The 21,252-nt window shown below is 56.6% G+C and overlaps 1 protein-coding gene and 1 pseudogene across 2 annotated transcripts in view; one reads left to right on the top strand and one right to left on the bottom strand.

Annotated features, from left to right (window-relative positions):
* The window catches only part of LOC127033622 (dynamin-1-like protein), a 245,769-nt gene extending 236,719 nt beyond the window's left edge, over positions 1-9,050 (top strand). Inside the window, exons 2-18 of one of the 2 annotated variants that reach the window (XM_050921612.1) lie at positions 194-321; positions 531-586; positions 716-866; positions 1,327-1,373; positions 1,683-1,754; positions 2,012-2,098; positions 2,437-2,599; positions 3,361-3,481; positions 3,738-3,869; positions 4,283-4,489; positions 4,708-4,828; positions 5,571-5,726; positions 6,518-6,607; positions 7,611-7,709; positions 8,454-8,563; positions 8,699-8,858; positions 8,929-9,050. In XM_050921612.1, the coding sequence (XP_050777569.1) occupies positions 194-321; positions 531-586; positions 716-866; positions 1,327-1,373; positions 1,683-1,754; positions 2,012-2,098; positions 2,437-2,599; positions 3,361-3,481; positions 3,738-3,869; positions 4,283-4,489; positions 4,708-4,828; positions 5,571-5,726; positions 6,518-6,607; positions 7,611-7,709; positions 8,454-8,563; positions 8,699-8,858; positions 8,929-8,985 (1,957 nt within the window). In that variant the 3' untranslated portion in view covers positions 8,986-9,050. Of the gene's footprint in view, positions 1-78; positions 322-530; positions 587-715; positions 867-1,326; positions 1,374-1,682; positions 1,755-2,011; positions 2,099-2,436; positions 2,600-3,360; positions 3,482-3,737; positions 3,870-4,282; positions 4,490-4,707; positions 4,829-5,570; positions 5,727-6,517; positions 6,608-7,610; positions 7,710-8,453; positions 8,564-8,698; positions 8,859-8,928 lie in introns of both variants that reach the window. The other variant, XM_050921613.1, reaches the window with a different exon arrangement.
* A 1,924-nt stretch (positions 9,051-10,974) lies between these two features.
* Positions 10,975-15,148, bottom strand: LOC127033561 (protein FAM3A-like; annotated as a pseudogene).
* Positions 15,149-21,252: the final 6,104 nt, after the last annotated feature.

Genomic DNA, 21,252 nt, shown 5'->3' on the forward strand with positions numbered 1-21,252 from the left:
CTCTGTGTCTGTGAGGGTCGGGGGAAGTCTGGACGCCTGGGTCGGCTCCATGTCTGGGCGGGTAGCCCAGATGCCTAGGTCTGCTCCGTGTCTGAGGGGGTGGGGGGAGGCCGGATGCCTGGGTTCTGTTTTTGGCTGTGGGGCTGTACTGGCTCCCGGTTGATTTGAGGGGGTGCCCCATGTCCCCTTGTAGGGAGGAGCCCCGCATCCGGCCCTGCCATGGAGACTCTGATCCCCGTTATCAACAAACTGCAGGAGATTTTCAACACGGTAGGGGCCGAGGTGATCCAGCTGCCCCAGATCGTGGTGATTGGGGCCCAGGTGAGACTCCACTCTTCCCGCCCTGGGGGGATCCAGCTGCCTCATTGGGGTCCAGGTGATACCCCTGCCCCCCTCATCCCACCCTTCCCTTCCTGGGGGGATCCGGCTGCCCCAGATCGTGATTGGGGCCCAGGTGAGACCCCCCCCCATCCAACCCTTCTGTCCCTGGGGGGATCCAGCTGCCCCAGGTCATGGTGATTGGGGCCCAGGTGAGACTCCAATCCCTCCCTTCCTGAGGGGATCCAGCTGCCCCACTGGGGTCCAGGTGAGACCCTGCCAACACTCTCTAATCTCTGAAGCCCCAGGCTCCTCTTCTCCCTCTGCCCACCACGTCTGGCTGCCCCTCACCCTCCTGTCCCTTCCAGCCTTAAATCCGTCTCTCCCCTCCTCACAGAGCAGCGGGAAGAGCTCAGTTCTGGAGAGCATTGTGGGTCGCGACTTCCTGCCCCGGGGCTCAGGCATTGTCACCCGGCGGCCCCTGGTCTTGCAGCTGGTGAATGTGCCATTTCTGGAGGAGCGGCAACATGCAGCCAGTGGGGAGACAAGTAAGGGGGTGCTGGGAGGCATGGTGCGCTCTCCCTGGGCTGAGGGGACAGGAGGCAGAAGGTTGTGGGAGGCCAGAACTCCTTGGGTGTAACCCAGCTCTGGTAGGGCAGTGAGGTATAGCGGTTAGAGTGGGAGTGGGGGGGCTGGAAGCCAGGACTCCTGGGTTCTCTCCCTTGCTCTGCAGTACCATTCACTGGGAGGCCTCCCACCCCCTCCCTGCTCTGGGAGGTTGAGAGTAGAGACCCCAAGGGCTGAGGTGGTGAGACCACGAGATGTTTGGCTCACTGTGACTCCCTCTCTCCCTGCTGCTGGGGAGCCCGTGTCTGTGGGTTGAAGCCAATGCTTCCTATGGGGAGCCAGGGTCCGAAACAGCTGCTTTCAATGGGGCTGCGCAAGCCCCTGAAGCCCTGTCCACACCCTGGGGGGCTGAGAGTGACCCCAAATTGGCTCTCCGTGCAGGTACCCTGGCCGAAGAGTGGGCAACCTTCCTGCATTGCAAGCACAAGGTAGGGACCCTGCTCCGGATCTGGGGGTGGCCACCTCAACCCCTGTCTGGGTCTTAGGGGGGAATCATGGTAATTAGAGGGGTGGCGGATGCCCCTTCCTGACCTGTCTGTCAAGGAATAATGGGGGTGATATTCCCAGCACCCATCCCTGTCCTTTGCTGGAGATGGGGGCAGCCTCCCTTACCCATCCTGGCTGTGGGTCATTGCATGCCCCCTGTCCATGTACTGTCAGCTTCGGGGCAGAGAGAAGTGCCGCTGGGGCCATGGAGCGTGTCTCAGGGCCCACCATGCCTCCCTGTCCCCTCTCAGACCTTCACCGACTTCAGTGAGATCCAGCAGGAGATTGAGACTGAGACCGAGAGGACGACAGGAACCAACAAGGTAATGAACACCTGTGACAAAACCTCCCCAATGTTTGTGTGTGAAACCAGGAGTCCTGATCCCAGCCTCCCACTACTGTAACCCACCAGACCCCACTCTCCCTCCCAGAGCTGGGGAGAGAACCAGGAGGCCTGGCTCCCAGCCCCCCCTGCTCTAACCCACCAGACTCCACTCTCCTTCCCAGAGCCGAGGAGAGAACCCAGGAGTCCTGGCTCCCAGCACCCTCTACTATAACTCTGTTGGTTATTGCCCTGCAGGGGATCAGCCCGGAGCCCCTGTATCTAAAGATCTACTCCCCACATGTCCTGAACTTGACACTGGTCGACCTACCGGGGATCACCAAGGTGAGAGGCGGGTGCCCCATGGCATTGAGGGATGGGATGGGGAGGGATCCTTGGATGGGGTGGGGAGGGGTAATGCCCTACTGTGGGTGTCTGTCAAAGCTGCCGCTAAAGGGATATTTCCAAAATCTGGCTTATTCCTGTTCTCACTGGGAGACCATCCCAACTATGGACCCTCAGCCAGTCGATGTCTATAACCATGAGTCCTGGCTCCCAGCCCCTCCTGCTCTAACCACCTGCCCCTGCTGTCATCCCAGAGCTGGAGAGAGAACCCAGCAGTCCGGGCTTACCTGTATCTTGTCTGGCAGGAGCCTGCACTCACTCTTCTTTCCCCTCTCCAGGTGCCTGTGGGGGATCAGCCCCCCGACATTGAGGGCCAGGTGCGGGAGATGATCCTATCCTACGTCTCCAATCCGAACTGCCTGATCCTGGTTGTGACAGCTGCCAATACCGACGTGGCCACCTCTGAGGCGCTCAAGCTGGCCCGGGATGTTGACCCCGATGGTACTGATGTGAGGGGCTCCCCCAGGGGACCTAGGGCATGGGTGGGGCTGAGAGCTAGTGGGCTGTCAGCCTTGCATGGGGGGAGTGGAGGCAGGTGGTAAGGGGGATGCAGTGAATTTACTGAGTGTTTGGTGCTGCAGCCTTCACAGAGTCTCTTTAGGGAGTGCCGCCCCTTTTAATGTGCGAGGCTCTGGCTTTGTTCCCCTGTAAGTCCCTTGGGCTCCAGCCCCCCTGTTCCTCTCTGTGGCTGTCCACCACTCTAGGGGAGTTTGGGTCCCTAGCGGAGACTTCAGCCCTGCCAGGAGTGCTGCAGGCAGCAGGGACCGGGAGAGATGCAGGGCGGCCATAGCAAAACCTGCTGATGTTTGTTGGACCCTTGCAGTCTGGGATCGGAGGGCCCAGGTTAGAGAAGAAAAGCCAGGCTTAGGTCAGAGTCTGTGTCGGCTGAATCCCCTGCCCTGCTGCTCCAAAACCTCCTGGGGGTCTGCCTCCTGCCCTTGCTGCACTGTGTGGGCTCCAGCGGCTGTGCCGGCCCAGACATGGGTACCCGATTGAGGGGCTTTCCTGGTGCTGTAGGAATGCCACCTAGTGCCAGAAACACTGGTCTGCCAGCACAGCAGTGTCTGTGCTGGGGGTTAGGTCGCCCTTTGGGGTTTCACACCCTGATCCAGGTCACTAGGTGGGTAAGTGTAGCTTGGGCCTAAGTCTCTATCTCTGAGCCTGGGCCTGCCTGATCATCCCTACTCTCTCCCCTCCTGCAGGATGCCGCACACTGGCCGTGGTCACCAAGCTGGACCTGATGGACGCTGGGACGGACGCCATGGACGTTCTGATGGGCCGGGTCATCCCTGTCAAACTGGGCATCATTGGGGTGGTGAACAGGTCGGTAGGAGGGTGGTGGAGTCCGGGGGGAGGGCTGTGGAGATGTAGGGCATGGGGGTCTGCTGAGAGGTGGGAGGGGCTGGAGTTGAGGGGGAGGAGGGTTCTGGAGAATGTCTTTGGTGGTGGGATGGGGCTGCTGTGCTGAAGTTTGGGGGATTGGAGGGGCTGCAGGGGGCAGCAAACCCAACATTCCCCATCAGCCTGGAATGGGTGGGGGGAGTGGGGACAGACAATGACTCTGTCCCGACCTTCCCAGGAGCCAGCACGATATCAACACTTGGAAGAGCATCACTGAGTCACTGCAGGATGAGCAGGTCTTCCTGCAGAAGCGATACCCATCGCTGGCCAACCGCAACGGCACCCGGCACCTGGCCAAGACCCTCAACCGGTGGGTGCCAGCTGGGGCTCTGCTCTCCCTGGCGAGGGGCACTGGGGCCAGAGGACTAGGGCTGGGCAGGGGGCAGTTAAGGGATCTGTTGCAGAGGAGGGAAAGGACGGAGGGGTGTGTGCTGCCCCAGCAGACGGAATAGAAGTGAGCCCATTTACAACTGACCAGAAAGGGGGGTGTGGGTGAGTATCATACCTGACATTCTCTAGCAGAACTCAGTGCCGCTAGAGAGTGGCCAGGAGCATGGGGGGCAGCAGGAGGAGCAGGGCAGCACATGGTGGCAGGAGACCGTGGAGTCACCCCAGCGGAGGAGTTGAGCCCTGGCTGTCAGCGCTGGGTGCTAGAATGATTCCCTGGAAATTCAGGAGCTGGGAGGCTGGGTTAGACGGGCCCATTCCTGTGCCCTGCCCCAGGCTGCTGATGCACTACATCCGGGATTGCCTGCCGGAGCTGAAAACCCGGGTGAATGTGCTGACGGCCCAATATCAGTCAGTGCTGCAGAGCTATGGGCAGCCCATCGAGGACAAGAATGCCACGCTGCTGCAGATCATCACCAAGTTTGCCACCGAGTACTGCCACACCATCGAGGGCACGGCCTGGAACATTGAGACCTCAGAGCTGTGAGTGCTGTGGGGGAGGTGGACCTGCCCCCTCAAGGGCAGGAATTGCGGTGCAGATACCTGGGAGCTGAGAAGTCAGGGGGCATGAGGGTGGGCGGTGCTGAGAGGCAGGGGTGTGTGGCCATTTTGGTGGGGGGGGGCGCTGTGCTTTGGCTACTGTTTCCATGCTCCCTCTGAACTCTTCTGTGTCTCTTCCCCCCCACCCCGCCATCCCCCAGCTGCGGGGGTGCCCGCATGGGTTACATCTTCCACGAGACGTTCGGCCGGACGTTGGAGTCCATCGACCCGTTGGCTGGGCTCACGATGCTGGACATCCTGATGGCCATTCGCAATGCCACGGTATGGTACCCCCCCGGGCAGTGCCCCCTCCACCAGCCCCTGTTCTATTAATTTAGGTGGAATAAATGGGCCACAGATGTTCCCATGGCCCACTCACTGTCCCACATTGAACAGTGCGACATGAGGTTTGGTACCCAGAGACCTCGGCCTGCCCAGCACCATAGCAAATGCCACCCGCTGTCCTCGTAAACTGTTGTTAATGCTAAAGAGGAGACTGCAAAGCCATGGGCGGCGTGTGAACAGCTGGCTTTGGAAGGCTAGCCCCTGGCTTGGCCCGTACCACCCTGCCCCTTCTGTCCCCCTTTCTTTGCTGGAGCCCGAGCACCCCTGCCTCTGTGGCTGCCTGCCCCCCCCATGGTGCCTCTTACCAACCATGCCCCAGCCTTGCATGGTACGATAACATTGCCTGATTCTACACGGTAGGGACCCCTCCCCCACATGTACCACATTGGGGATGGTACCGAGCCATGAAGGAGGAGTAACAGACCATAGTGGACTGCGGGGCGAGTGTGTGTATGTGCCCCCCTCCCAGTCCCCTGGAGTGGGATGTGCCCACCCCACAACACCCTCAGTCCCATCTCGCTACGGCTGCCTGGGACCGACTAGCCCCCTCCTGGCTTTTTGTGCCCCACGAGAGTGGAGAATGGGATGAGGCTGGGTGGTGATGGGGGGTGGGGGTGTCTCTCTCTCTATCCCCACTGGAGAAGCCACTGCTCTGATGGGGTCCCTGCCTCCCCCTCAGGGCCCCCGTCCCGCCCTCTTCATGCCCGAGGTCTCCTTCGAGCTGCTGGTGAAACGTCAGATCAAGCGTCTGGAGGACCCGAGCCTGCGCTGTGTGCAACTGGCGCTGCAGCTCCTCGTGCACATCATTCAGCACTGCTCCACCTACAACACACAGGTGCCCCCCCGCAATCATCCATCCCTGCTCCATGTACAACATGTGGGTACCTGGGACCCCCTCCCCCCACAGCCCAGCTCCCATCATCCATCCCTGCTTCACCTATAACACACAGGTGCCCCCCAGGGGAGTGTCTGACCTTAGGCCAGTGCCTGTGGTTTGCCCCACATTTTCCCCAAGGGGCTCTGCCGGGGCTAGCAGAGCCCATCCAGCTTTCCCTGCTGCACAGTGCATTCATCTCAGATAAAAGCGTTACAGTGAGAACAGCGTGAAACCATCCCCGTCGCCAGACCTGCTGTGCCCCTGGTGTCCCCCATCTTCTCCCTGAGCCCTCCCAAGAGCCTGCTGGCATTGCCACCTGGTTATGGTCTCATGTCTGTTTCTGGGTTACATTCATCCTTGATACCTGATACCAAAGACCCTTCTCTATCTTCTGGGCGCCTCAGGCCTGCTCTGACACAGTTTCTGCAATCCCCCTGGGGTGTGTGTGATGGTTTGGGGGGTTCACCCAGACCAGCGAGGGGTTCTGTGACCCCTGCCCTGTAACCTGCGTGCTGCGCAGCTGGGGTTGGATTCCCTGACCCCCATTGTCTCTGACAGTAAAATAACATAGCATGCAATCAGGTGGCATAACTACTTTTTTTACCTCTGGCCTGCAGTCATCAAACACAGCTGCAGCAGTCTCTGGCTAATCTGTGGGCCCATTTGTGTCCAGCACATCTCAATAGCCATCTTTTGAAGTTTCAACATTTCCAAGATCTTTCCTCTTTCTCCCCCACCCCCTGCACCAGGAGCTGCTGCGCTTCCCCAAACTGCATGAAGCGATTGTGGAGGTGGTGACAGGCGTCCTGCGGCAGAGGTTGCCCATCACCAACGAGATGGTAACACCCCAGGGGGAGGGGACTGCTATGGGACATCTGGGATCCATGCAGGGTAGGGGCCTGATATGGGAGTGGGTGGTTGAAGTCTTTGTCCTAGGAGAGATTGATTGGATTTAAATCAGCAAGTGGCAAAATGCACTTTAAAAAAAAGTTGGATTCTCACTGGCTGATAACCATTAAACCATGTTAATTTGCAGCTAAATATAGTCTTTACACTAAGCGTGGTGCTTCTTTCTGCAAAGCAGGTGGATACACTAGAGTTATACACGTTTATTTAAACAATTATGTAGTTGAACCTACATTTATTCAGAGTTTAATTTTCTGGTATTAGAAAATGGTGAATGATGCCTTGTTATTAACTAGATAATTAATAAAAACAATTAAATGCTGTTTCTGGGCATTTTTAATGGAATTCCAGTTTCCATCCAAATAGAGCTTGACACAAATTACAAGTAAGCAAATTAAATTACCTTTAAATGTGCTGGGTCCAGAAGAACAAATGTCAAGCAAAACATGTTTTGCACTGAAAACTGATCTGTTCAACACAGGCCTTTCACTATGTCCTTTGAATGAAAATTAAGTGTAAGGGGGGAGGGATAGCTCAGTGGTTTGAGCATTGGTCTGCTAAACCCAGGGTTGAGAATTCAATCCTTGAGGGGACCATTTAGGGATCTAGGGCAAAAATCTGTGTGGGGATTGGTTCTGCTTTGAGCAGGGGGTTCGACTAGATGACCTGCTGAGGTCCCTTCCAACCCTGGCAGGTCTATGATCCTAAGAGGACATGCAGTTTGATGTCCTTTAAGATGTCAGCAGCAAGCATGTACTGCTCTTGATTAAAATCCATTACAATTCTGGCAACTTGTGTTAAGGGCTAAGCTTACAATACTCTCAATATTACTTTAAACAGTTTCACAACAAAAATCACATTTATTGAGTTTAAATTAAATCTTGTTTTGTTTTGAATCCACCATGCTGGGCCCCATCCCATCTCTCTCCCATGCAGGTTCATAATCTGGTTGCAATCGAGCTTGCCTATATTAACACCAAGCACCCGGACTTCATGGATACAGCGCTGGTGTCTGCCTCTGTCAGCACCAGCAAGGTAATGCTTCTCTGCTCCTGTATCCCACTGCTGAGCCTCTTCCCCCACCCCCCTCCACTGGATACCAGTGTCACCCCTCTTGACGTGGCCAGCTGGTCTCTGCTGTCCCCAGAATGACACCCCTGCGGAGGGGAGCCGGCGTTGGAAGAGTGACAAAGTGGAGGATGCTGGCATGGAGGAGAAGCCCAAGGGGAATGCCCAGCCCCCCATGTATTCCAGCCCCAGTCGCTCCCATGCTGTCAGTCTGCTGGACACACTGAGTTACACCCTTCCCACACAGGCAGGTGATAGTGGGGTAGTGACAGCAGGAGAGCTGTGTCTGGGCCAACCTCAGTGCTCTGGCTCCCATTGCGCCTTTTCAGAGCTGCTTTGCTTCCAAGGCCAGCAGGGACCATTTTGATCATCTAGTCTGACACACACACCCTGCAACACCCATAGGCCAGAGAACTGCCCCAAAGTTATTCCTAGGGAAAAGCTGGCCAGTGCTGGACAATACACCACATTCCATTCTTTCACTCTTAATGATTTCTGCCTTCTTTCCAGTCTAACTGTCTCTAGCTTCAGCTTCGACCCACCTCGTTGGAGAATGTTCTGACATTTGCGTGTGATCCTAGCGTTGTGCTACTGGAACTGGAGATTGCCTGGCTTTATAACCTTACTACTGTTATCCCTAGGAGAAGGCCCTGCATGGTGGGACCCACCCCCTTTCCCTTGAAGGCCCATGCCCTCTCTCTTTTCCCACAGCCCATGCCGGCCACATGGAAGCTGAGCCAGCAGGAGCAGCGGGATTGTGAAGTGATCTGCAGACTCATCAAATCCTATTTCCTCATTGTGCGCAAAAGGATCCAGGACAGGTAAGATTGAGGGGGTGGGAGGGAATGACAGACAAAGGTGTGAGGCTGCAGCCCCTCTCCTGGACCCTTAAGGGCCATGGGGAATTGAAAGGGCTTGAGGTGGGTGCCCTTGTGACCTCTGCCCCTCCTCCACAGCGTCCTCAAGACAATCATGCATTTCCTGGTGAACTATGTCAAGGACCATCTGCCGAGCCAGCTGGTTGGACAGCTATACAAGCAGCAGCTGCTGGACATGCTGCTTACAGAGTCAGAGGACATGGCACAGCAGTGCAAGGAGGTTGCTGGGCTGCTCCAGGTGAGGGAGGAGGGGGGTGTCAGGTCTCTCTGCCACCCTACCTTTACTAATGTCTTCTGTCTCCCATCAGGCCTTGCAGCGAGCCAGCCAGACCATCTCTGAGATCTGGGAGACACAACTCTGGTGAGGATGGCTGGAGAAGCTGAGTTTCGAGACACCACACACACCCCTCCCTCTGGTTCTTTGCTGCCTATATATCTGAGCTGGTATGATGGTGGGTTGGTGTTATGGAATAAAACCTGTTCGCACAAAAAGCTGGCTTGAATTCTCTGAGTGGCTAATGCACTATGGGCACCAGCCTGGCTCATAAGAGTGCTTTTTAAAGAACTTCTTTGCATTTGTTTTAAACCTGCTGTCTATTATGGGAATAAGTAAATAAGGAAAAGTTATCTACTTTCTCAATATCACTCATGACTTTATATACCTCTATCATATTCCCTCCCTCCCCCTTAGTCTCCTCTTTTCCATGCTGAAGAGTCCTAGCCTCTTTAATCTCTCCTCATATGGGACCAGTATGCTCCCTACTCTGTTAGCAGCCTATACTACCATTTTGTTCTGTCCCTTGGTGCACTGTTGCAGTTGTCCTTGTCAGCATGACCTGCAAGCCCAGTCTCGTATGTTGGAATAAAGGATGGGAAATGCCCCCAGCTCTGAGCAACCCCTTTCAGGTGGCATCTTGGGCTGAAATGCAGGGATGATAACCATAACCACACAAGAGGGTCTTAACATAAACCAGAACCTAGGAAATGTAGAAAATTGATAAGGGAACAAAGAGAATCTAAAAACGATTGAAGTTCTTCACACTTTGCTTTGGGCTTAACTATCATTCTGAGAGAAACCTTAATGACTAGTTCTGCAACTTCACATTTCCTCAATTTGTCACCTACAAAAGCCAACTCAGATTTGAGAATCTCTCTAACATCCTCAGCTGTAAAGACTGAAGCAAAGTTTTGTATCTCCATCATCAAGGGGCCCCACTGGTTGTTGTTTAGCAGGCTTCCTCCTTCTTATGTACTTAAAAAACATTTTACTACCACCTTTGGAGTTTTTGGCTAGCCCTTCTCCTGACCTGCTCCTCCAACTTATCCCAGAAGGACTGGGAAAGAGATCAGGCTACTCTCCCTCTCCCTGGGGGGCAGGGGTGCCCCATATCCCCAACTTACCTTTCTTTCTCCAGCTGGAGACAAGCCCCTGCCCTGCCCAAATTCCGTTGTCTGCCCATGGCCCTGACTGGCAGGGGAGAAGGCCTGTGGCCAAGCCCCACAGCCTGTGCCTTGTCTCAAACTGCTCAACAATCTCACAAAACTAAATGATTTGGGCAACAAAATAACTCTGGCTATACATACAATATGATAGGGGCTGATTTAGCTACAATAAGACAGTTTGTAGAGGCTGTCAAAAAAGCAAACGATGTTAGTCTCAGGAATAACAAATAAGACAATCTTATTGCCCTTTTATAAATCCATAATATGTCCATATCTCGAATACTGCATACAGCTGTGGTCGCCTCATCTCAGAAAAGATCATCTGGCACTAGAAAAGGTTCAGAGAAGGGCAACTAAAATGATTAGGGGTTTGGAGAAGGTCCCATATGAGGAGATATTAAAGAGGCTAGGCCCCTTCAGCTTGGAAAAGAGATGACTAAGGGGGGCTATGACAGAGGTCTATAAAACCATGAGTCATGTGGAGAAAGGGGAAAAGGAAAAGTTATAAGTGGGGTTTACAAGGGAACTGGATAACTAGCCAGGCTGGGTAAGGAATGGGGTCCCCAGCCTCTGTCTGTCAGGGGGGTGGAGATGGCTGGCAGCAGAGATCCCTGGTCACTACCTGCTGGGTTCACACCCTTTGGGGCACCTCCGCAGCAGGACACGGGGGGCTTCCCCCTGCCTGGCGCTGGCCCCCGCCTTCTTCCCTGCTCGGAGGCAGCAGCCACCGCTGCTCCCTGAGCGGAGGCCGCCCCCTGCTTTATCGCTGCGCTGTTGGCCGCCCCTTGGCCATGCCTGCCAGGCGGCCGCGCCGGGTCCATGGCCAGTTCTCAGCCGGGGGGGTGGAACCTGATCCCGCTGTGTCCTGGCCCGGGGCTGGGAGTCCCCTGTGGGGGGCTTTGCGCACCAGCTCACCAGCTGCTGAACCCGCCACTGATTGAACCAGGAGCCAGGACGGGGCTGGGACACCGGCTCCGCCCGGAACCCCGGTTTCCCTCCCGGTCCGCCCACAGGGACCTGCAGCTGGGGCGTCTTTCTGCGCCAGCCCCCTCGCTGCCCGTCCGCACCCGGCCCCCGCAGCCACTGCTTGGCCCCCAGCACCAGGCTTCTCCCTCAAACTCCGGCTGCTCCTTGCCCTTCATGAGGCAGCCGGAACCTCAGGATCGCTGCCCACGGGCTGAATTGCGGCCACTCTCACCGCAGCTCCTAAGGAATCAGCAGCTACTTCGACCCCCCCAGAGCACCGCCCAGAGGAGCAGCCCCAGGAACGTCCTAGGAGTGGGGGGGGTCTCTGGCCCCAAGTCCTGCATGAGCCGAGGGCCTCGCCCCACCTCGGCAAACATCAGCGTGAGCTGGCTGACCCCATGCTGGGCTGGCTGCTCCCAACAGAGCCCTGGGCCCTATGTACAAACCTTGGGCAGATTATGTCCCCAAACAACCTGCAGCTCAAATGCGATGAGGTGCAGCCCGTTGCCTCTGTTCTCTCCTGGGTCCAGACCACGACTGGCGCACACCCCTTTGCTTTGCACCGTCGCTGAACTCCTGGCGCTCAGCAGAGACAGTCCTCAGAGCTGTTGTGTGGATGAGCCTACGCAGGTGTTAATAGCTCAGCTGCCAGTCTGCGTCCCACAGGTGGGGAGTGGGAGAGCAAGCATGCTTGTCGGGGCATACCAGCCACAATCTCTTAGGCCTGGTTTGCACCAGGAATTTACATCAGTGCTGCTACAGTGTGAAGAACCTGAGAGAGGCAGCAACACTGACCCACCCCTGGTGTAAACAGCACTAAGATGGAAGAATTCTTCCATCAACCTGGCTATAGCCTCTCGGGGAGGTGGATTACCTATGACGATGGGAAACCTCCCCCCGGCCCCGTCGGCATAGGTAGCTGACACAGCACTGATGGGGTGTTGGAAGTGCGGACATCCCCTGCACAACCAAACCTGTACTACACATGGCATTTGGAATCCCTCTGACACCTGTCTCAAATACGAGCTCTCAGGCAGTCACTCTGCCAGCATTCCTGGTGCAGCCTGCCCCACTTCAGTGCTGGGACATCGATTTCAGTGCATGGGAACAACAGAATATTAAGGGCTGGAGTGACAAGGGGGCACTTCCAGCATTTATGCCTCCCCCCCAGCATTAACAAAACCCCCACTCAGCTGCTCCCAATACTGCAGGCATCTATGTCCCCCCAGGAAGGGGCCACAAAATAAAGGAGGATCATATTTTAACTAAAAAATGGAGATTTTTTTTTATAATTAAATACATTTTTGTTTTTAAAAATAAAAATATAAAATTACTTGTGAAATTAGCTCCACCTTCATGAAGGTCACCCCGCCAATTCCTTGTCCCTCCCTCAGGGGCCCACCCTACAACCCTGGCCACAGGGGTGTCTATGGAACAGACCACACTAGAGTGACTCCACAGCATGGACAGAGACTGCACTGATGGAAGGGGGCTTTCCAGCAGTATAGGAACGAACACACACCCACCCACCCCAGGGGTGGGGCTCCAGCTCCCAGCACAACCCTCTCTGTCCACCTCTGCTTTCCAGCCAGTGTACCCTCATCCTCTTCCTTTATAGGAACCAAGCCTGCACCTCCCCAGGTGCTGCTCATCCTTAATTAGCTGCCTTCCATCCCTCTCCAGGATGGGCTAATTGGACCACTCAGCTGCCTGTTAACTCTTCACCTGCCAGCATGGAGCACATGTCCCTTTGGGGGAGTAGGGCGTCTGCAGAGGTGGATTCTGGGAGACGCTGTTTGTGGGTCTTTGCAAAAGTCCCATCTCCCATACTGGGCGGAAGGAGGATCCCAGGGAGGGCTGCGTAGCGGCCGCAGGACTCATTAACCAAAGGGAGGGGAGAGTTCCTGAGAGAAAGGCTGTATATGGGGGCGGTCCTGGGAGAAGTTTGATCCCAGCAGGCTGTGCTGGGGGAGGTTCCAGTGGGGGTGGCTCCAAGGGGTGGATTGCAGCCTGGGGAGGGGATGGGAGGGTCTTTTTCCTGCTTATATTCAGACAGGCAGGGGTTTCTACTGCAGCATTTATTGCAGAGTTCATCACAACATGGGTGGGGTCTATACAGAGCCCCCTGCATAGAGTCCTGCAGCCCCCCCACTACAGCCCCCCAGCATTGTGCACCCCCCCCCAGGCTCATCTAGTCTCTGAGCTGAAACCAGTCCAAGGTGCCACAGCCTCTCCCCCGACACAAGCTGTGACCCACACCCCCAGCTTCTCTAACCCCTCAGTCCCAGGGGCCCTAGACTCTTCCCCCACCCAAAGCTGTGACCCATCCCCCCCTCCCCCAGGCCTCTACTCATGGGAATCTCTGCAGGCATGACAGGACACCCGCTGGCTGACCCCAGGTCTGCCCTTGGGAAGGCAATCAGCTGGGGATGGGGAGAGGAGTGGGCCTGGCCCCCAGGAAGGGGGAAACGGGAAGGTGGGGGTCCCACCTGCTCGAAGGGGCTTTTGTCCTCCACCCCCTTGACCCCCACGAAGACCCAGCTGTCGCGGAATCCAAGCTCCTTGGCCACACTGCTGCCAAGCCCGCTAAAGATCCTCCACGTCTCTTTGTTCATCCGGGGGGCAGAGCCCTGGCTCAGCAGGAGGATCAGGGCCCTGCACCGAGCCAGCCAGGGCCCCCACCTTGGTGCTAGATGGGAGCTAGCACCTGCCAGAGGGGAAAGACCTCAGGCCCCATTCCCCACCCCACCCCTCAAGGCAGCTAGTCCCCGCCCTGGGGCCGGATGGGTGCTGGTGCCCCCTAGAGGGGAGAGGACCTATATCCTGCCCCCCTAGCCAGATAGGCCCCCCAACACTGGCCCTGAGGCTCGATGGGAGTCAGCAGCCCCAGAGGGGTGAGGCCCCAGGCCACATTCCCACCCCCCTAAATCAGCCAGTCCCCGCCCTGAGGCTGAATGGGAGCCGGCACCCTCAGAAGGGAAAGGCCTCACTGGCCCTGCACCCCACACCCACTTGGTGGCTGGGTTGTCGTATGAGGCCACGAACACCAGGGTTCCCTCGTGCAGCATCCGAATGAACTTCAGCAGCTCGTTGACGTCTGGGGTGAAAGATGCAGGGTGAGTGCAGGCCTGGACCCCCCTGGCCCACGGGGTTCCCCTGAGCCTCCCTCCAGGTTCCTGCCTATCACACGGACCTCCCATACCAGGGTCTCCCAACTGGAGCCCCCATGGATTCCCCTCGCCCCCCAAGCCCCTCCCACAACATCCTCAGTGGCTGCCCCATGACTCCCTGCCCTCCTGCCCCACAGGGCTTCCGAGCCTCCTCCCCCCACACATTCCTGCCTCTCACAGACTACCCACCCCTGCGCCAGGGTCTCCCACCTGGAGCCCCCAAAGATTCCCCCCCGACATCCTCAGGTGCTGCCCCCCTCTCACCTCCAGCCCACATGTCGAAGAACCTGGCATCAATGAGCTCCCCATTGACCCCTGGAACCAGAGAGAGAGTCAGAGCCTGTCCTGCTTCTGCCCCCCTCCTTCTCCAGACCAGCTCCCCTTTCCTGGCCCCACTGCCCCCTCCTCAGCTCCCCCTACCCTCTGCAGCCCCCCTCTTCCCCAGTCCCCTCATACCCTCTGGGCTGCCCAGTGCCCCACAACAATGTTCCCCCTCCCCACCTCACCATTCACCAGGACCATGTTCAGGCCCCGCCCCACATTATTCTTCACACTGCTCATTATCCTGGAATGAAAGTGAGGTGAGAACGGCCCACCCACCACCTACAGGGGAGCCAGGACACCTTGGTTCTCTCCCTGGCTCTGGGAGGGGTGTGCAGTCCAGTGGGCTGGGAGGGAGCCCGGACTCCTGGGTCCGCCCCACAGTTCTGACCCTGATTAGCATGCTGCCTTCTCTCACCTCCCATGCTGAGCCCCAAACTTGCAACTCACATTTCATCCTCCAGCCAGATCTTGGGCCCGATGACGTTGGCGGCACCGCTGACCAGGAGGAAGGCGAGACGCTGCTCGGGGCAGGGCTGCGGGAGGCCACATTATGTCTCCTGGGCCGCGGCTCTGGGGATGGGGATGGGGGTGGGGAGATGTGGGGAGGTCGCCAAGACACGCTCATGTCACACACCACCTCTGGTCCCCTGGGCTAGACAGCTCCCACACCAGTCAAGGGTGCCATGTCCCCACCATGGGGGGGACAGGCTCCTGGGAGGGGGGCACTGGTGGGGGAATATGAGCTGAGAGACACAGGACCATGGGAGTCACCTATTAAATGAGGGAGTGCTCCTTCCTCACCCTATGGGATTTGGACACCCTCCACCCCTACCGGTAGGGACACCTGAGGTGATGCAGCAGGGTCCCTGCCCCTGTATCTGGGACCCAACCCCCTGCTACCACCCCCATGGGGTCCTGGCTCCCGGCCTGGGACTCAGCCCCCTATGGGGTCCCTGCTCCCAGCCTGGGACCCAGTCCCCTGCTACCACAGCCCCCCATGGGGATCTGGCTCCCGACCTGTCCACCTGATGGAGACCGGGTCTCATCCCCCTATAAGATGTTCCCCTTTTCGGGTCATCGGGAAAACTGCCCAGGACCTAGAAAAAGAGGTCAGAGACATGCTGGCTTTGGGGGTGATCCAGCCGTCTTCCAGCCCTTCGGCGTCACCAGTGATGCTGGTCCCCAAAAGGGATGGGTCTATCCGGTTCTGTGTAGACTATTGAAAGCTCAGTGTCATCACCATATGTGTTGCCAACCCCATGCCTAGGCCTGATGAGCTCCTAGACAAGCTGGGAGGCGCTTGGTACCTCACCACCATGGATCTGACAAAGGGTTACTGGCAAGTGCCGCTGGACGCAGGTGCCGGGCTGAAATTGGCCTTTATCAGCCCTCTGGGGCTCTATGAGTTTCTGACCCTGCCCTTCGGCCTCAAGGGAGTGCTGGCCACCTTCCAGCGCCTGGTAGAACAGCTACTGAGGGGGATGGAGAGTTTTGCTGTGGCGTATATTGCCGACATCTGCGTCTTTAGCCAGACCTGGGAGGACCACGTATCCTAGGTTAAAGGAGTGCTGGACCATCTCCGAGAGGTTGGGTTAACCGTAAAGGCTGAGAAGTGTAAGGTGGTGATGGCTGAAGTATCTTACCTGGGCCATCGGATGGGGAGTGGCTGCCGAAAGCCAGAACCAGCCAAGGTGGAGGTGATCGGAGACTGGCCTGCTCCCCAAACCAAAAAGCAGGTCCAGGCCTGGTGGGGTACTATCGAAGGTTCGTGCACTACTTTAGGCCCATAACCGCCCCCATCACTGACCTGTGCAAGAAGGGGAAGCCAGACAAGGTGGTCTGGACCGAACAGTGCCAGCAGGCTCTCCGGGCACTGAAGGAGGCTCTGGTTAGTGGCCCAGTTCTGGCAAACCCAGATTTCGACAAGCGCTTTATGGTGTTCACTGACGCCTCAGACACAGGACTAGGGGTGGTGCTAATGCAGGAAGATGAAAAGGGGGAGAGACACCCAATCGTGTACCTGAACAAGACGTTGCTATCCCGGGAGCAGAACTACGCAGCCATCGAGAAGGAATGCCTGGCCATGGTGTGGGCCCTTAAGAAACTAGAGCCATATCTCTTTGGGCGACACTTCACCATGTACACCGACCGCTCTCCCCTGACCTGACTGCACCAGATGAAAGGAGCCAACGTCAAGCTCCTGAGGTGGAGCATGCTCCTGCAGGACTATGAAGTGAAGGGAAGTGCCAACCTGACAGCGGACGCGTTGTCCCGGAGAGGGGGCCCTGAACTTCCTCAGGTCACTGGGCAGAGTGACCCCACTGAGTTCAGTCTCGAAGGGGGGAGAGATGTGATGTAGTAGGGACTGTCTGTGTGGGGGATGGGAGAGCTGGGGAGGACATTAGGTAAGGGACAGGATTTTTAAGCCTGTAACCTGAGCCAGGTACGGGGGGAGGGTGTCAGCACCTTTTCCCGCAAAGCTGGACAAAGGAATCGGCCAGCTGGAGAAAGGGCAGTTCAGTTTCTGTTTTGGGCTGGGTGGTTGGAATTCAGGGTTTCCCAAGTTGGAATCCAAGCACCCTGAACACCCAGAAGAAATAGATTGAGTGGTCCTGATTGTGCCTCCAAGCTCTGCTGTAACCTGCATTCCTGTTGTCCAATAAACCTTCTGTTTTACTGGCTGGCTGAGAGTCACTGTGAGTCCAAGAAGAGGGGAGCAGGACCGGACTCCCCCGCACTCCGTGACAGGCAGGGCACTAGGTCGCTGCCCAGCTCTGCGAGCGGACTGGGGAGTAGACATTCCTGTGGGGATGGGGGTCTGCCTTCCCACCTCGGCTCTGCGAGGGGACTGAGGAGTGGCTGTTCCAGCGGGGGCTGGCGCTGGGTTCCCCTCCCTGCTCTGAGAGGGGACTGGGCAGCTGTCGTTCCTGCTAAGTCGGGGTGCTGGGTTCCCTTCCCAGCTCTGCGAGGGGACTGGAGAGCGACCGTTCCTGCAGGGGTGGGGCGCTGTGTTCCCGACCCAACTATGGGAGGGGACAGGGGAAGGGCAGTTCCAACGTGGGCAGGGCGCTGGCTTCCGTCCTGTCATAAACAGACGTTTAAGGGTTAATGTCTCTTTTACCTGTAAAGGGTTAAGAAGCTCAGTGAACCTGGCTGACTCTGTGACAACTGGTGGCAGGGGCGGGATGTACTGCACCCCGTGAATAGTGCTGCTTGCAGTAAGTGAGTGGGGAGCAGTAAAACAAAGGGAGGATAATGAGGATCAGGTGTGCTGAAGGCTCAGAGAGGGACGGTTTCAGAGGGCAGTTAACCTCTGGGAGTGTGTGACCAGCGAAAAGGACTGTTGGAGTGAGAGGGTCCCCCTGAGCACTGCAGCGAGCAGTCTCAGTAGCGGAGGAGCTTGCCGCTCTGCCCTGAGAGGGAGGATTTTTGCAGTAGCAGGGTTCCCCTGGGAATGGCAGGAGCAGTTGCAGGGACGGAGGAGTCGGCAGCTCGACCCTGGCAAAGAGGTGGTGACCACGAGAAGGCCTGGCACACCAGGGGTTCTTCCTGGAAACCAGGGGGGAGTCAAGAGCACACAGGCCTGTGAGTCCAGAGCCACTTGGGAACGGTGAAGTGATGGCCTATCACCATCTCCTTGAGAAGGACATTGTGTTCCTGTGCACAAAGAGAGGGTTACACATGGGGAAGTTCACCAAGGCACAGTTAATCGTGCAGTTGGAGGAGAAGGACTGCTCTGAGGAGCAGATTCCTGACCCAGATGGGGCTACAAGAGGATCTCGGAGCAGCTGGAGCAGCAGCCAGGCATCCCCAAGAATCTGGTGCCCAACCAGATGATGGTTTTCACGACTGGGTTCCCCATCAGAGAATCGGAGATGTATAGGATGGGAGCAGAGCCTGAGAGTGTGAGAGGATCGTGAGAGAGAGCAAGAGCCTGAGGAAAAGCTGCAGGAGAAGCAGCAGCAGCATGGACTTGGGATGGTGGAGCAGAGAGACATAGGGGGCTGCCCAAGGGTCAGTGGGGAAACATGCCCGGGGTGGCGAGACCCTGGGACAGAGAGAACTGTGGTGGTGCAGCCGCAGATGCTGAGGGGCTGTGGGACCTGGGTGACGGTCCCTGGGGTGAAGGAAATGCGGTAGATATAATTTACCTAGATTTCAGTAAGGCGTTTGACACGGTTCCACATGGGGAACTGTTAGTTAAATTGGAAAAGATGGGGATGAATATGAAAGTTGTAAGGTGGATAAGGAACTGGTTAAAGGGGAGACTCCAGCGGGTCGTATTGAAAGGTGAACTGTCAGGCTGGAAGGAGGTCACTAGTGGAGTCCCTCAAAGATCAGTTTTGGGACCGATCTTATTTAACCTTTTTATTACTGACCTTGGCACAAAGAGCGGGAATGTGCTAATAAAGTTTGTGGATGAAACAAAGCTGGGGGGTATTGCTAACACGGAGAAGGACAGGGATACTATTCAGGAAGATCTGAACCACCTTGTGAACTGGAGTAATAGAAATAGGATGAAATACAATAGTGAAAAGTGCAAGGTCATGCACTTAGGAATTAATAATAAGAATTTTAGATATACGTTGGGGGCGCATCACTTGGAAGCGACAGAGGAGGAGAAGGACCTTGGGGTATTGGTTGATAGCAGGATGACTATGAGTCGCCAATGTGATACGGCTGTTAAAAAAGCAAATGCGATTTTGGGATGCATCAGGCGGGGCATTTCCAGCAAGGATAAGGAGGTGTTAATACCGTTATATAAGGCGTTGGTGAGACCCCATCTGGAATACTGTGTGCAGTTCTGGTGTCCCATGTTCAAGAAGGATGAATTCAAACTGGAACAGGTTCAGAGACGGGCTACTAGGATGATCCGAGGAATGGAAAAACTGCCTTATGAAAGGAGACTCAAAGAGCTTGGCTTGTTTAGCCTGGCCAAAAGAAGGCTGCGGTGGGATATGCTTGCTCTATATAAATATATCAGGGGGGTTAACGTTAGGAAGGGAGAGGAATTATTTAAGTTTAGTACTAATGTAGGCACGAGGACGAATGGATATAAACTGGATATTAGGAAGTTTAGACTTGAAATTAGACGAAGGTTTCTAACCATTAGGGGAGTGAAGTTCTGGAACAGCCTTCCGAGGGAAGTAATAGGGGCAAAAGACTTTTCTGGCTTTAAGACAAAGCTTCATAAGTATATGGAGGGGATGTTATGATAGGATCGTTAATTTGGGCAATTCTTCTTGGATTATCACCGGATAGGTCTGCTCAATGGTCTGCGGGGAGATGTTGGATGGGATGGGAACTGAGTTACTGCAGAGAATTCTTTCTTGGGTGCTGGCTGTTGAGTCTTGCCCACATGCTCAGGGTTTAGCTGATCGCCATATTTGCGGTCGGGAAGGAATTTTCCTGCAGGGCGGATTGGCAGGGGCCCTGGAGGTTTTTCGCCTTCTCCTACAGCGTGGGGCACGGGTCGCTTGCTGGTGGATTCTCTGCAGCTTGAGGTCTTCAAACCAATTTTGAGGATTTCAATAACTCAGTCCTGGGTTAGGGGTTGTTATAAAATTGGATGGGTGGGGTTCTGTGGCCTGCCTTGTGCAGGAGGTCAGACTAGATGATCATATTGGTCCCTTCTGACCTATGAGTCTATGAGTCCTGTCTATGGCCCGGATCCCTGTGCAGACCCAGGAGGGGTCTGGCTGGCTGGTCGTTGGGGTTCTCCAGGATATGGGCTGGGAGGCCCTGTTGGGGGGTGACTGTATCTCTTTGGGACAGGATCCAGGCCCTGCTTCTGTAACAGTCGAGGATTTGAATTCAAATCCAGGGAACCAATTGAGTAAGACGGAAATGGTCAGTGAAAATGCAAATGTTGTGGCTGGCGGGGGGAGGGGCTGCAGGGCTCCGGATACCTGCCTACCTGTAACCAGCCCCCTGGGGCTGAGTGGGAGGGAGAGATGCTCCCCACCCAACCCCCGCACACTGGAGAGGGGGTTCACGCTGGCTCTGAGGCTGTGACCAAAGCAACGAGCTCGCTGCCTGCCCTCACTTCAACTGCCATTCCCTAGGTCCCTCCCACAGCTGGGGAGGGAAGCCAGCATCCCGTCCCCGCTCGAGTGGCCACACCCCACGCCCCTCCCAGAGCTGGGGAGGGAAACCAGCCCCCACAACCCCGCTGCAACCGCCACTCCCCAGTCCCCATCCAGAGCTCGGGAGGGAAGGCAACGCCCCTTCCCCGCTTGAACTGCCACTCCTCAGGCCCCTGCCAGAGCTGGGGAGAGAAGGCAACAACCCCCTCTCCCGCTCAAACCGCCACTCCCCAGGCCCCTCCCAGAGCTGGAAAGGGAAGCCAGCGCCCAACCCCCGCTGGAACTGCCATTCCCCAGTCCCTTCCCAGAGCTGGGGAGGGAAACCAGCACCCCACCCCCACTGGAACCGCAACTCCACAGGCTTGTCCCAGAGCTGGGGAGGGAAGCCAGTGCCCCGCCCCCGCTCGAAATGCCACTTCCTGCTCCCCTCCCAGAGCTGGGATGGGAAGCCAGCGCCCCAACCCCATTCGAGTGGCAACACTCCACGCCCCTCCCAGAGCTGGGGAGGGAAGCCAGTGCCCCGCCCCCGCTCGAAATGCCACTTCCTGCTCCCCTCCCAGAGCTGGGATGGGAAGCCAGCGCCCCAACCCCATTCGAGTGGCAACACTCCACGCCCCTCCCAGAGCTGGGGAGGGAAGCCAGT

Source organism: Gopherus flavomarginatus, chromosome 13 (assembly GCF_025201925.1).
Source record: "Gopherus flavomarginatus isolate rGopFla2 chromosome 13, rGopFla2.mat.asm, whole genome shotgun sequence".
In the NCBI taxonomy this organism is placed as follows: Eukaryota; Metazoa; Chordata; order Testudines; family Testudinidae; genus Gopherus; species Gopherus flavomarginatus.